Below are 12,991 nucleotides of genomic sequence, written 5' to 3' on the forward strand. Positions count from 1 at the left end.
AAAGAGCACAGGACAGAAGGCCCCAAGATCAGGGTGGGGAAAGGATATTTCTTGATGGTTAGGAAGTGAAAGAGAGCACCTCCAACACACAAATCACAGGGCAGAAGAGGCACTTGTTTGGGGCCCCAGGGAGGGGACACACTTTTGGTAGCTTCCTGTTTAACTAATTATTCTTAGTAACCAGGTTCTGAACTCACTTGTTTGCATTCTGCAGTGCCCTGGAGGGACCCCAACCTAGTTACAGATCTGCCCTGGGACTTGTACAGAGGAACCCTCCCCGTCAACTCAGTCTGGGACCGAGATGTCTGGAAGCGACTGGAATTGTAAACAAAAGTCTGCTATGTGATGTCCAGATGTTCCTCATGGGGGAGATAGAGATAAGGAAATAGGAGTAATGTGACTTCTTGAGAATGAGGGAGGGAAAATCATATTTTTATTCTTATCTGATAAAATTAACTGGGGAAGATTTCCTGTCTTTCCTTTCTGGAGGAGAGAATTGTGGAGGAGGTAGGGGGCAGATCCTCTATTATCTCTCCTCAGCCCTTTCATAGGTGATCTTTGATGCCAGATCTCTCAGTCTAGGGAAAAAGGGGTTATACAGGGAGGTAACAGGAAGATTCACTAAACTCCAGGGGATCCTATTGCTTTCAGGAGCAAATACAGAGCACTTCATAACCTTGCCTCCTTCTGCCTTTCCTGGTTTCCTGCACTTTGCAAACTCCTAGTCTTCAGTTTTGTGACACTGACCACCTTGCTGTTCCACGAACAAGATACTCCATCTCTCTCTTCTCCATGTATTTTCTCTGACTTTTCCCCCATGCTTGGAACAATATTCCTCCTCCCCTCCAACTACTGACCTTTCTTTCTTTAAATCCCAACTGTAGCCTCATCTGCTACAGAAAGTCTTCCCTTATAATTCCCCTGCTTTCCCTTCTTTACATATTTCCTATTTATCATGTATATAGCTTGCTTTGTATAGCTTGTTTGCATGTTGTATTTCCCATTAGATTGTAAGCTCCTTGATGGCAGGGATAGTGTTTTGTCTTTCTGTTGCCCTATGGCTTAGCGTAGTGTCTGATAACAGTATCTCATAAATGATGACTGATGGAAGATCAGAGTCTGCACAGTAACAATTGGACTGCAGTACATTTGGAATAAACAGGTGTAAAAACATTTTATTGACATTGCATGGAGGGCAGATGAAAAGGGAAAGTACTGAGTCCATTCTTTTGCTTCATCCCCTGTGGGATAGGAGGTGCCTATGATTTGTCTTTTTCTCTGAGCTGATCATGTTTCTTTTCTGTTTACTCAAACTTTTTTACTTGCTTCCCAGAAGAAAGTGGACACTATATAAATGGAGTTTTTTACTTTATATAACCATTAAAAGTTAATAAAAGCACAATATTTAGTTCTCTCTTCACTTTGCATAGCAGGTATATTTGAAGAAAATACCATGACCTCTGGAAAATGACATGGAGGCTCCTCAGGTGAGTCAATTGGTAGAAAAATTCTGCTTCTGAGATGAGGGCTAGATGGAGAAGGAAGATGGACATATATGATAGTCAGATCCCCTTAGTGAGGGGAAGGAATTTACTTCAATAATTGTTTGAGGGTTCCCCATATCTTCTGCCTATGGGGGTGTGATCATTTGGGAAAACAATACTCACTGGGAATTTCTGTAGGAGCATCAAGACACATTGGAGAAGATTCTCCTTTGGAGAAGCTTGCACTATGAACTTTTTATTACTATTTGAGGGGAGATAATTCATTTTCAGGTCATTCTCAACCCCTTTTCATTGGAATTCTTTTTTAAAAAAAGTTTTGTCTTTTGCCATTATATTAGTTACTCCATTTCCACATTGAACCTTCCCTTGTGGCAAATAAAGATAGCAAGATACACAAATATACAAAACAAAAACATCCCTAATTTTTTCTATATCTCAATGGTTCAACTTCCTTTATTTTTCTTGTTATAGACAATATGTATATTGGGGTAAATAGAATGGAGATGTCTGCTCCAATCCCTTTATTCCAATCTTGCTTGGTATTTATAATTTATAATTTTGCTGCATTTTTGATTTTTTTGGTGTGGTTTTTCTTTCCATTTCCATTGTCATGGTCATTATGTATATAGTTTTCTTGGCTCTTCTTACTTCATTTAGTTCAGTGTTTCTCTGTATTCTTCACACATCTTTTAGAGTGCAGTGGTATTCTATTACAGTCATACATCACAATTTGTTAGCCATTCCACAACTGATAGGCATTTTACTTTGTTTCCATTTCTTTGCAATCACAAAAAAAGTGTATGAGTAAATATGGTATATGTGAGAATTTTCCTATCAGTAGCTTCCTTGGGTTATAAACTCAGTAGAAGCGTATTTGGTTCAAACAATATGGAGATTTAATCATTTTATTTACATAATTCCAAATTTTTAAAAAAATTCTTTTCAGTTAATTGTCTTTACAATATTACTCTATGTAGATACCAGTTCATACTGGTCTTCCCAGGTTTTTCTGAAACAAGCCTCTACAGTCACAGGAGGGGTGAAAAAGAGGGAAAGGGGAGGAACTAGGATGGTGGAGAAACAGAGACAAACACAGAGACAGAAAAGGAGCTTGACTTTTTGGGCAATTCTGGCCATAGGGTCCTTTGGAAGAGTAGAAGAAACCAGCTCAACATGTCTCAGATTTCCTATCTCCCGAGAGATTGATAGAATTGGACTTCCCCAGATAAAATGAGGCCCTTTCTCTTGGTTTGAATGGAAATTTCATGTTGTTCCCAGCTCAAAAGCTTCATTCTTGCATATTTTCTTCAATCTTGTATATTTTCCAGTATATTTCTAATTTTCATAACTTCTCTGATTTCTCTCTGCTGATTTACTTGATGTTTGCTATTTGTGTGTAACCAGTGTGTTTGGTTGAGAGAAGTTGGTGAACATAAGCCAAAGAATACCTTCTGTTCCTAAAGAGTAACCAGGGAGGCGGCAACTAGGTGTTGCAGTGGATAGAGCACCAGTCCTGGAGTCAGGAGGATCTGAGTTCAAATTCAACCTTAGACCTCTTAATAATTGCCCAGTTGTGTGACCTTGGGCAAGTCACAACCCAGTGCCTTAAACTTAAAAAGGGAGTAATCACAGAAGCAGTTTTTCTTCTGAACCATCCAATAGTATAATGATCAATGTTTAACACCTGGCTCTCCAAAATTGCACTGACCCACTTCATTCTGTGTTAACATTTTCTCCATCACAAGTCTAGACAATTACCAAGCCTTGATTTTAGCATTTGCACATTCCTGTGGTGTAAATGCTCACAATGAAAATTTAACAACTTTAATGAGCCAGTATGAGCTAGTTCTAGCACACTCTAGACAGCCAGTGAGGGGACAGAGATAACTCTAGTTGGATATTTTTTATTGAAGAAAGATGGGGAGGCAGCTAGATGGTACAGTGGATAGAGCACCAGCCTTGGAGTCAGAAGGACCTGAGTTCAAATGTAGCCTCAGACACATACTACTAGCTTAGCTGTGTGACCTTGAGCAAATCACTTAATCCCGTTGCTTTACCAAAAAAAAAAAAAAAAGAGATGAGATCTAGTTCTGTTTCCTAGGCTCCCAAAGATAACCCTTCTTCAAAACCAAGAGGATATGATCTATCCATCTTAGTTCTAGGAAGGTTGGATATGACAAATGTTCTATCTACACACACTGGGAATTGGGGAAGGGCCAGTTGGCTGACAAGATATGGCTAGGATTCATTTGAAAAAATGGTAGAAAGTAAAGGGAAATACAGGAAAAAAGAGATGAAACCCATTGGGAGAAAGAGGGGGCCCAGGTTATGAGAGCAGAGCAGAGATCAAGGAGAGTAATTTCCAGAAGAAAAATTTTCCCTTATGAAGGCCTGGAGTCAGGAGAACCTAAGCTGCAGCAACTTACTTAGCTGTGTGACCTTAAGTCATACAAACTTCTTAAGCCTGCCTGAGTTTCCTCATCTGTAAAGTGGGTAGAATAGTAGTCTCTATTTGTAAGGATAAAATGAGATCTCTATAAAGTGCTTTGCAATCCTGAAAGCACTATATAATTTTCTATGTATTTGAATGCTTAAAAGCAATTTAGAAATGGAAGATTCTAATTTTTATCAAATTCCTAGGGGGGAAAAAGTATGGATCCATTTTGTATCATTATCCTTCTGATATCCTATCTTCCTCAATCCCTAACTTTTGTGAATGTCCATCCAACAGTACTTTTTTTTTTTTTTTGCAAGGCAAATGGGGTTAAGTGGCTTGCCCAAGGCCACACAGCTAGGTAATGATTAAGTGTCTGAGACCAAATTTGAACTCAGGTCCTCCTGACTCCAGGGCTGATGCTCTATCCACTGCGCCACCTAGCTGCCCCAACAGTACTTTTAGTCAGATTGTATCATTCTACAGAAAAAAGCTTTCCCACAATTTGAAGCATTCCACTCCATGGCAAGCACACCTATCCCAACTAATCCATGGTCACATTTCTCTTGTGCAACTTTTGAGACATGTCCATTCAAACCACATCTGGAGGTGCAGGCACTTTCTCAGAATTGTAAACTGATTTCTGTAGGAAGTGGTTAGAGTCCCTAAAGATTCAAACTGCCCTTGGGGAGGTAAATTCATAGCTTAATAAATGTAGTTATGCCTACTACCTGGAAGGAATTCAGCTATTTTACCCATATGCAACATAGGCAAGAAAAACAAAAGCACAAGAACTCTACAAGAGTCCAGCCATTAAGGCTAAGGTTCATAGAATCCTCATATAGAGCCTACATTGTTTTCCTTTATATACAATTCTATTAAGTCTGGGGAATTTGCTTTCAAAGTCCAAAGCAGATTAGAAAGCTCTACAGCAGACTCACTGACAAGTAGCTACATGTGCAAGATTAGGAAAGAAAAAAAGGTAAAACAAGAGAGGATTTTATAAAGCATAATGTGGTCTGGGAGAACCTAATGTAAGGGGAAAATAGCCCTATGTATATACCTGAGAACATAATTGCATTAAGACATTACAACACTGAACAGTAATTGGCATTCTTTAAAGGTGATTGGTCATCAAGAAGTTGTATATACAATACCCTCAGTTTAAGAATGGAATATAACTGAATTTTCAACAAAAAAGTTAAAACTGAAAAATGCTTTGATGTTAAGAGTCAACTCAGTTATTCAGAAAACCTTTCCTCTATTTAATCAAACTGGATTACTTTGCCCCCACCCCTAATGTACTGAATAGACAGAGGTCAAAGACCTGAGGGCACTGATTGAAATGAATAGTGAGGGGCGGCTAGGTGGCTCAGTGGATAAAGCACCGGCCTTGGAGTCAGGAGTACCTGGGTTCAAATCCCGTCTCAGATACTTAATTACCTAGCTGTGTGGCCTTGGGCAAACCACTTAACCCCATTTGCCTTGCCAAAAAAAAAAAAATTTAAAAAATGAATAGTGAAAAATAACCAGTGATTCTAAACTCATTGTACATGAGGATTCCTCACAGTGAGCAGCTGATTTGTATCATGTCATATCTACACATCATCTGTACAACTAGAGATATGCAGAGGGGTTCCAGGTGCCACCACCTTAGGCTTAGGACATCTCAGAATGAGCCAGTTCCCTCACCAATTTTTTCATTAATGTTTTGTGCATTAGTTTTTTTTTCTTTTAGGTTTTTGCAAGGCAATGGGGTTAAGTGACTTGCCCAAGGCCACACAGCTAGGTAATTGTCTGAGGCCAGATTTGAACTCAGGTACTCCTGACTCCAGGGCAGGTGCTGTATTCACTGCTGCCTAGCTGCCCCCTTCTGCATTAGTTCTTGATGTTTTTGATGAAGCTTCCTTTGGGTGCTGGTAGGTTTTTTAAGTCCAGGCTTTTTATTTTCAAACACACTACTCTCTTCATTGTTGAAAAGCTGATACCCTTCTATGACTTCCAGTTGTGGGGGAGGGAAGGAAGGGAGCAAGCTCCATGCCAAATTCTGTGTTTACAAACACTGCATCTGATTCTCCCAACAATTCTTCAAGGGAGCTGATCAGATGAAGAAACTGAGGCAGATGGAAGTGAAGTAACTTGCCTAGGATTACAAGACAGATGTCTGAGACTGGATTTAAACTTGGGTCTTCCTGATTCCAGGACCAGTGTTCTCTCACTGCCACATCACTGTAGTCATACCAGGCCTATTGGTTAAAGGCGCTGTGTGTGTGTGTGTGTATGTATACATACTTCTTTCTTTGCATTATGAATGTAGGGAGCTATTACAGATGTCCTCTACCAAGGCACATGGACACCTTTTTTGAAAAACTTTAAGACAAAAGCACTAATATGAAAATGTTACAACATGACTATATATACACAATTTTTACCAGCTTTTTCACCAAAATGGAGGGTGGGAGATAGGAAGGGAACATGGTAGAAAAATATGGAACTCATAAGCTTCCAAGTGGATGAATGTTGAAAACTACTTTTAATAAGAAAAAATAAAAATTCAATGGAGCAGCTTGGGCCTAGATGACCTGTTTGGGGTCACCTAGCTATGTGGAAGAGACAGGACTGGAATCCAGGTCTTCCCCTCTTCTCTATTCACTTATGAAATATTGGAGGAAGGGAGCAAGTGGATATTTAAGGGGTAAAATTTAGGTAATGGCACAGTTAAGTTCTCATGGCTTAAAATGTCATGATTTATGTTTCTACCTTAAAAGGCCTAATGCTCCCCATTTTCTCCTTCAATTTTCCTCTTTGCCTTCTTCTCTGGCAAAAAGAAGAGATGTCTAAAATCCAGAGTATGCTGGTAAATATTTAACAGCTGGCTCTTTGGGGGTAAAATAAGTATGGCACACTTTGCATCATGTCCTTTGTGGACACATTTGGAGCCTTTGTCAGTTTCTGAAGTTCTGAAGAATGACTGCTCACACTGAAATAAATCGAAACACTGATTCTCAGGGGCAGATTTGAGCTGCTTCTCTCATACCCCACCTAAAATGTGAACCCTGAAATGTATTCAATACTGCCACTTCCTCTGAGCTACAATACTTACCCCCAACCCTACCTGTAATGCTTCTTGGTCTAAGAGTTGAGCTACTTTTAGGAAAAGTAGTTCTATTAAGAGTAAAGTTCAAGAGTGGATTTCCCAAAGAGTATATTGCCAGTTTCTTTAACTAACTTCAACTCAGCTGCTCATCATCTTTTTTTTTTTTTTTTTTTTTTTAAGTTTTTGCAAGGCAATGGGGTTAAGAGGCTTGCCCAAGGCCACACAGCTAGGTAATTATTAAATGTCTGAGGCCAGATTTGAACTCACGTTCTCCTAACTCCAAGGCCAGTGCTCTATCCACTGTGCCACCTAGCCACCCCTAGCTGCTCATCATCTTTTGCATCATACCTGCTCACTCCCTATCTCTTTGAAAAGATTTTTAAGGTCTTAGAAAAGTCATTGTTAGTACCTCCCTTCCCTTGACCAACCCACTCCTTCAAAAAAAAAAAAGGATGAGAACTTCACATTTTAAATCTTAGTATGTACCAGTGAAAGCTTTTAGACCTTTTGCCTGCAAAAAACAAAATGCAACAAATACTTTATTTATTTAATACAAATGATCATATTCACCACAAGCTAAGGGAAGAACATGAACTTTTAGAGTTTATGGAAGACTGAAAGCATGGGAAAACCCATCATCCCAATTTACAGGAAGAAATGAGCTCTGTAATAGTACAGGCTTCAGGTTACTGTCACTTTATAATCTAGAAAGGGTGGCAATGAGAGAAAAAAAAGAATATGAGTCTAATTTAAGACATTGTAAAGCTCAGAAGACACCTTTACTGTTCAAGTATAAACTCAGTAAGTAGTTGGCATAAATTAAAAGGCAACTGCTGAGGTACACCCTTATAAAATAAGTACTGTGAATTTACAATTCTACCTTCCAATTTTCTGGGAGAAAAACAAAACAAACTCTTGAAGATCTTCACCAGAGACCCAGAGAGGGACTTGTACTTTTGATGAAGACATAGTCAACAATCCATGATTGAATTTACTATTCAAATAACATGTATTTATTTAAAAACAATATTAATACGTATTTCAGAATTTCCTCCAGATCTTTTGAGACTATTAGTTCAAAAGTTTCAAATGTACATTACTTTCAAAAACAATACTGATTTAAAAAAACAAAAAACAAAAAAACCTGATTGATGGTACCTTAAAAATACCCTAATTAGTAAATTTTCTCCAGTCTAGTACTGTAATTAATGTAAGAATTTCTCCTGCACTGGTAAAACATATTATTTCTTTCACAAAATGCGGGTACTGAAATTGGATAGAAACACTATGAATGTGAAAATACCACCAATTTTCTGTGTTTAAAAAAAATTAGAATGTTCTTTGGAATCACTGAGATATCAAAAATTTGGATTTTTTTTTTTTTACAGTCTATGCACCTTCTTTCGGGTCCTTCATGTAGCTTGTAGTAAGACGGGTTTATTTTTAATTTTAGGGATTCAAGTCTTGCAGTTCAATGTTAACACAGTCTCTGACCAGCAGGAAGTTATACTTAACCAAGAAACACTGGCAGACTATTTCTCCATAATCACTTAAGTCAAAAATAAAGACTTTCGAGTATGAGACAAAACATCCTGTTTTAAACAACCGTATGTACTGAACATGTAGCTGCACATCCAGTGCAAATTAAATTTTGACGCTCAAGTGGGCAGTGTCTCCTGGTGTCTTTCTCAGAGGGACCCAAAACTCAGCCACAGCATTCAGCTCTCCTTGTTTGTAAAAGGAATTTCCCAGTGCTGGCATCCTGGGTTAGGTTCTAAAGGATTTTGTCTTAGACAAACTACTGCTTAGCATAAAATCTGGCCATGGCTATAGTTTCAATGTGTGCACAACTGGTTAGAGATGTTTTTCCTTTTCAGACATTGGCTGGAATTGATTAAAAATAAGTCCGTGTTGCTTCTCCACCTGTGTCATGAAATGTGAGAAATCTGTCTGACCCTAGACACTATTTCTTGTCGACACAATGGGCAAGTCTCCAGTTGCAAGGCACAATCCATGCACAGGTCACTGAAGAAAGAAAGAAATACCAGTTAAGACCATGTTCATATTATTGCATTAAAAGCATTAGGTAGGGGTAGATCATATTCTCTAAACTCATTTAGGGTTTATTCTTCATATGGACAAATAGTGTGACTAGACATACTGGAGAACTGAATTTAGTTCTACAGAGATCACAATGGACAGCAGCCATTCCTTTAGTGATGTCTCCACTTTTGTGAAGTAGCTAAAATCTCTAACAGGGGACTCAGTCAATCTCTATTACAAACCTTTAAGGAAAATCCTCCAGCTACCTCAGTTCTCTTGTCTTTTAATGATATCACAAGCTCATATTTATAGTGCTGAAATTTTATTCATCATTTCTCTGCAAGGTGAGTGATGAAAATGATTACTGTTCCCATGTTTTACAGATGAGGAAATAGACATTGTTTCTTCCCGTGTAAATAGCTTCCTTTGGCTGTTTCTTTTCCCCAGGAGTATTTGTACCTATGGTTCTTTCTAAGGCCTTTGGCACTTGAGTTCTAGGCTGCATTTGACAGAGCAGTGTGGTATACTGGAAAGTTCTTTGAGAACTTCAATCAAATCTTTATCTTTCCTTTTTATCTTGCAAAACTGGAATTTCTATTAATTAGGATGAACCACCTGTTTTTAGATATAATTTCAGGGATCCAGGAAAATGCCAAGGGTCTATTTGGGACCACCATATTTACAAATCACATCTACAGAGTACTTTAAAGTCTATAAAGTCCATTTCTTGAAGTCATACTGAATAATAGTCTGAATTCCACTATCCTCATTTTACAGATGAAGAAGCCGAGATTCAGAGAAGTTATTGAATATACTGTACTATCTCCCTATATTATTAGTCCTTCATTTTCTTTATCAGTATTAGAGCAGCTAGAAAATGGTAATGGGAATACTGTTCTTCAAACAGTCATAAAAGAAATGGAGTGAAACTTGTTTTCCAAATTCAGATAAGTAGACTTCTGACAATTAGTCATACCTGTGTCCGCATGGCTTGAGTTCTGTGTCTGCTACTTCATCACAACAAAGCGAACAGCAATTTTCTCTGATACTAACTTGCTTCAACAAAGCAAGACGCCTATGTCTGAAAGTGAAACAAAGAAGCCACTTGAAATTAAATAAAAAACACAATTTATGTGCAATAGCAGCACACAAAACATCCAATAAAGTCAATGAATAGAAAAGTTGATTGGGTGAATATATAACCCTGAAGAAAAACTGGCCAAGGTGGACAAAAGAATATTCTGGGGATACTAGAAATATATCTCTTCATCTTTTTTGCCACTAACTTGAAGGTGGGAAGAAGGAAATTTAGGTAAATAAAAGGTGATTGAGGAGGTCACCTGTATTTTGGAATACATTGAATCTAGATAAGGATCCAGATAAAAATATAGCTTAAAAAAATATGGATGGGGGCAGCTAGGTGGCACAGTGGATAGAGCACTGGCCCTTGAGTCAGGAGTACCTGAGTTCAAATCCGTCCTCAGACACTTTAATAATTACCTAGCTGTGTGGCCTTGGGCAAGCCAGTTAAACCTATTTGTCCTGCAAAAAACTTAAAAAAAATATGGATGGTAGATTTACTCATATAAGGTTTTTGAGGAAAATTAAAATTGTTCAGAATATATTCCTAACCATAAAGATGATATTAGTTAAGAGTAATTAAGTCACCTATAATTTGGCCCTTGGTGCTCCTATCAGAAAAAATTCTGGGTGGACTCCAGTGCTGGTTCTCATATACTAAAGACAGCCTAGGCGGATGTGGTGTTAAGTTCTGACAACCATACAGCCTTATAGGCACATGTGTGTTTATATAAAGTGAGCCTCTTAGAAATTAGATGTTAATCCCTTCCAGAGTTATAGACAAATCAATACTAAAATGGATTAAAACTAAAATGCTGATGCAGCAAACGGAAGCTGATGAAATTTAATGAAATCGTATGGAAGGAAGAACAACAAAGACTACTTTATGGGAGGCCAACTAAAACTTGAATAAAGAGAAAGAAGGGAAGGGAAACAATGAGAAATTAATTATATTATGGTTAGTGAAGAACAGTTCTTAAGGCAGGAGGTATGCTTCATTCCCGAGTTTCACCTAAATGAAGTTCATGTTCTAGGTCTTTGTTCTTTATACACAGAACCTAATTTACAAAGGATTAAAAAGTATTCCTAAGAAAAAACCTACAAGCTTTCTGTGAAAAATTTTCTTTTTGTTTGGAGCATCTTAGAATTAGTTTTCAAAATCAACAATTTTTAACTGATAGGATTCATTTTAAATCACCTACATTTCTCAATGAATTTCTCACTTCTTTCCTCACAGAGGGTCATCCCTCTTTAACACAGAATATGAAGAGCTATACAAATCTTAAAGTGCCATATAATAGCTAACTTATTACTATCAGGAAAAAAAGTTAGTAAAACTAACCAACACATCAACCAAGTTCAATATTATATATATAGTATTCCATACTCATACAGTTGTCCAACTTTTCAAAGAACAGAAGGTGCATTCTTTTTTTTTGTTTTTAAGTTTGATATTTTAATCCAGATCCATGTCTATGAACATACTAGAATTTTTATTTATTTATTCTTATTTTTGTACAAATGATTTTTATACATTACTAAAATATTCTTGTTTAAGAGTAAACATAATACTCCCTCCCCCCCAAAAATACAGACCCACATGAGCAATAAAGAGAAAAAAATTAAAATTAAAAAAATAATAGGGGTAGCCAGGTGGCACAGTGGATGGAGCACTGGCCCTGGAACCAGGAGTACCTGAGCCCATATCCGGCCCCAGACACCCAACACTCACCCAGCTGTGTGACCCTGGGCAAGCCACCCCAAACCCATTGCCCTGCAAAAGCCAAAATAAAAATAAAATAATAATAATAATAATAATAATAATAATAATAATGATAATAGTAGTAGTAGTAGTAGTAGTAGTAGTAGTAGTAGTAGTAGGAGTGGCCAGGTGGCAGACAGAGCACCAGCCCTGGAGTGAGGAGTACTCCGGTCCAAATCTAGCCTCAAACACCCAACAATCACCCAGCTGTGCAGTCCCGGGCAAGCCACCCAACCCCATTTGCCCTGCACCCCCCCAAAACAACAACAACAACAATAAAGGCTGTGCTCCAACACCTTCAGCTCTGTTGCAGGTGGATCACATTCTTTAGGATAAATCCATCACAAAAGCTACTTTCACATTTTCCCACTGTTGCCATTGCTGATCACAACTCCCTCCATTCGTACTTTCTCACTACCATACTATATTTTCTCTCTCCTTTCACTCTGTCCCTTTTCTTAAATGTGCTGTAGGGTAGCTGAGTGGCACAGCAGACAGATCCCTGGCCCTGGGGCCAAGAGGCCCCGAGTCCACATACCACCCCTTAGGCCCAGCATCCACCCAGCTCTATGGTCCCGGACAGACCATCCAATCCCAGCCCCTTGCAAGAAGTAAAAAAGAAAACTTGTTATATCTTACTACTCTCCCCCTATGATCTACCCTCTCCTCCATCACTCACATCCCCCCCTTCCCCCTGTCCCCCTTCTCTCCTTCTTACTCTAGATGTCTATACCCCATTGAATACATATGTGTGTGTGTGTGTGTATATATATATATATATATATATATATATATATATATATATATATATATATGCTGTTTCCTCTCCTAGTCACCTCTGATGACAGTGAAGGTTCCCTCATTCCCCCTTGCCTTCCTCCCCTTCCATCTCATTGCAATAGCTCATTGTAATAAAAAAAATCTTATATGAAATATCTTAGCCTATTCTACCTCTCCTTTCTCTTACTCCCATTACATTTCCCTTTCACCCATTGACTCCATTTTTACAATATATCTTCAAATTCAGCTCTCTACTGTGCTTCATCTATACAAGCTCCTTCTACCTGCTC

The 12,991-nt window shown here is 38.3% G+C and overlaps 1 protein-coding gene across 5 annotated transcripts in view; it reads right to left on the reverse strand.

Annotated features, from left to right (window-relative positions):
• Positions 1-2,384: 2,384 nt before the first annotated feature.
• The window catches only part of RSPRY1 (ring finger and SPRY domain containing 1), a 68,780-nt gene continuing 58,173 nt past the window's right edge, over positions 2,385-12,991 (reverse strand). For all 5 annotated transcript variants that reach the window (XM_074211259.1, XM_074211258.1, XM_074211255.1 and 2 more), the window contains 2 exons: positions 10,056-10,160; positions 2,385-9,061 (listed from right to left, as the gene is read on the reverse strand). In XM_074211259.1, the coding sequence (XP_074067360.1) occupies positions 8,965-9,061; positions 10,056-10,160 (202 nt within the window). In that variant the 3' untranslated portion in view covers positions 2,385-8,964. The remainder of the gene's footprint in view (positions 9,062-10,055; positions 10,161-12,991) is intronic.

Source organism: Macrotis lagotis, chromosome 1 (genome assembly GCF_037893015.1).
Source record: "Macrotis lagotis isolate mMagLag1 chromosome 1, bilby.v1.9.chrom.fasta, whole genome shotgun sequence".
Taxonomy (NCBI): Eukaryota; Metazoa; Chordata; class Mammalia; order Peramelemorphia; family Peramelidae; genus Macrotis; species Macrotis lagotis.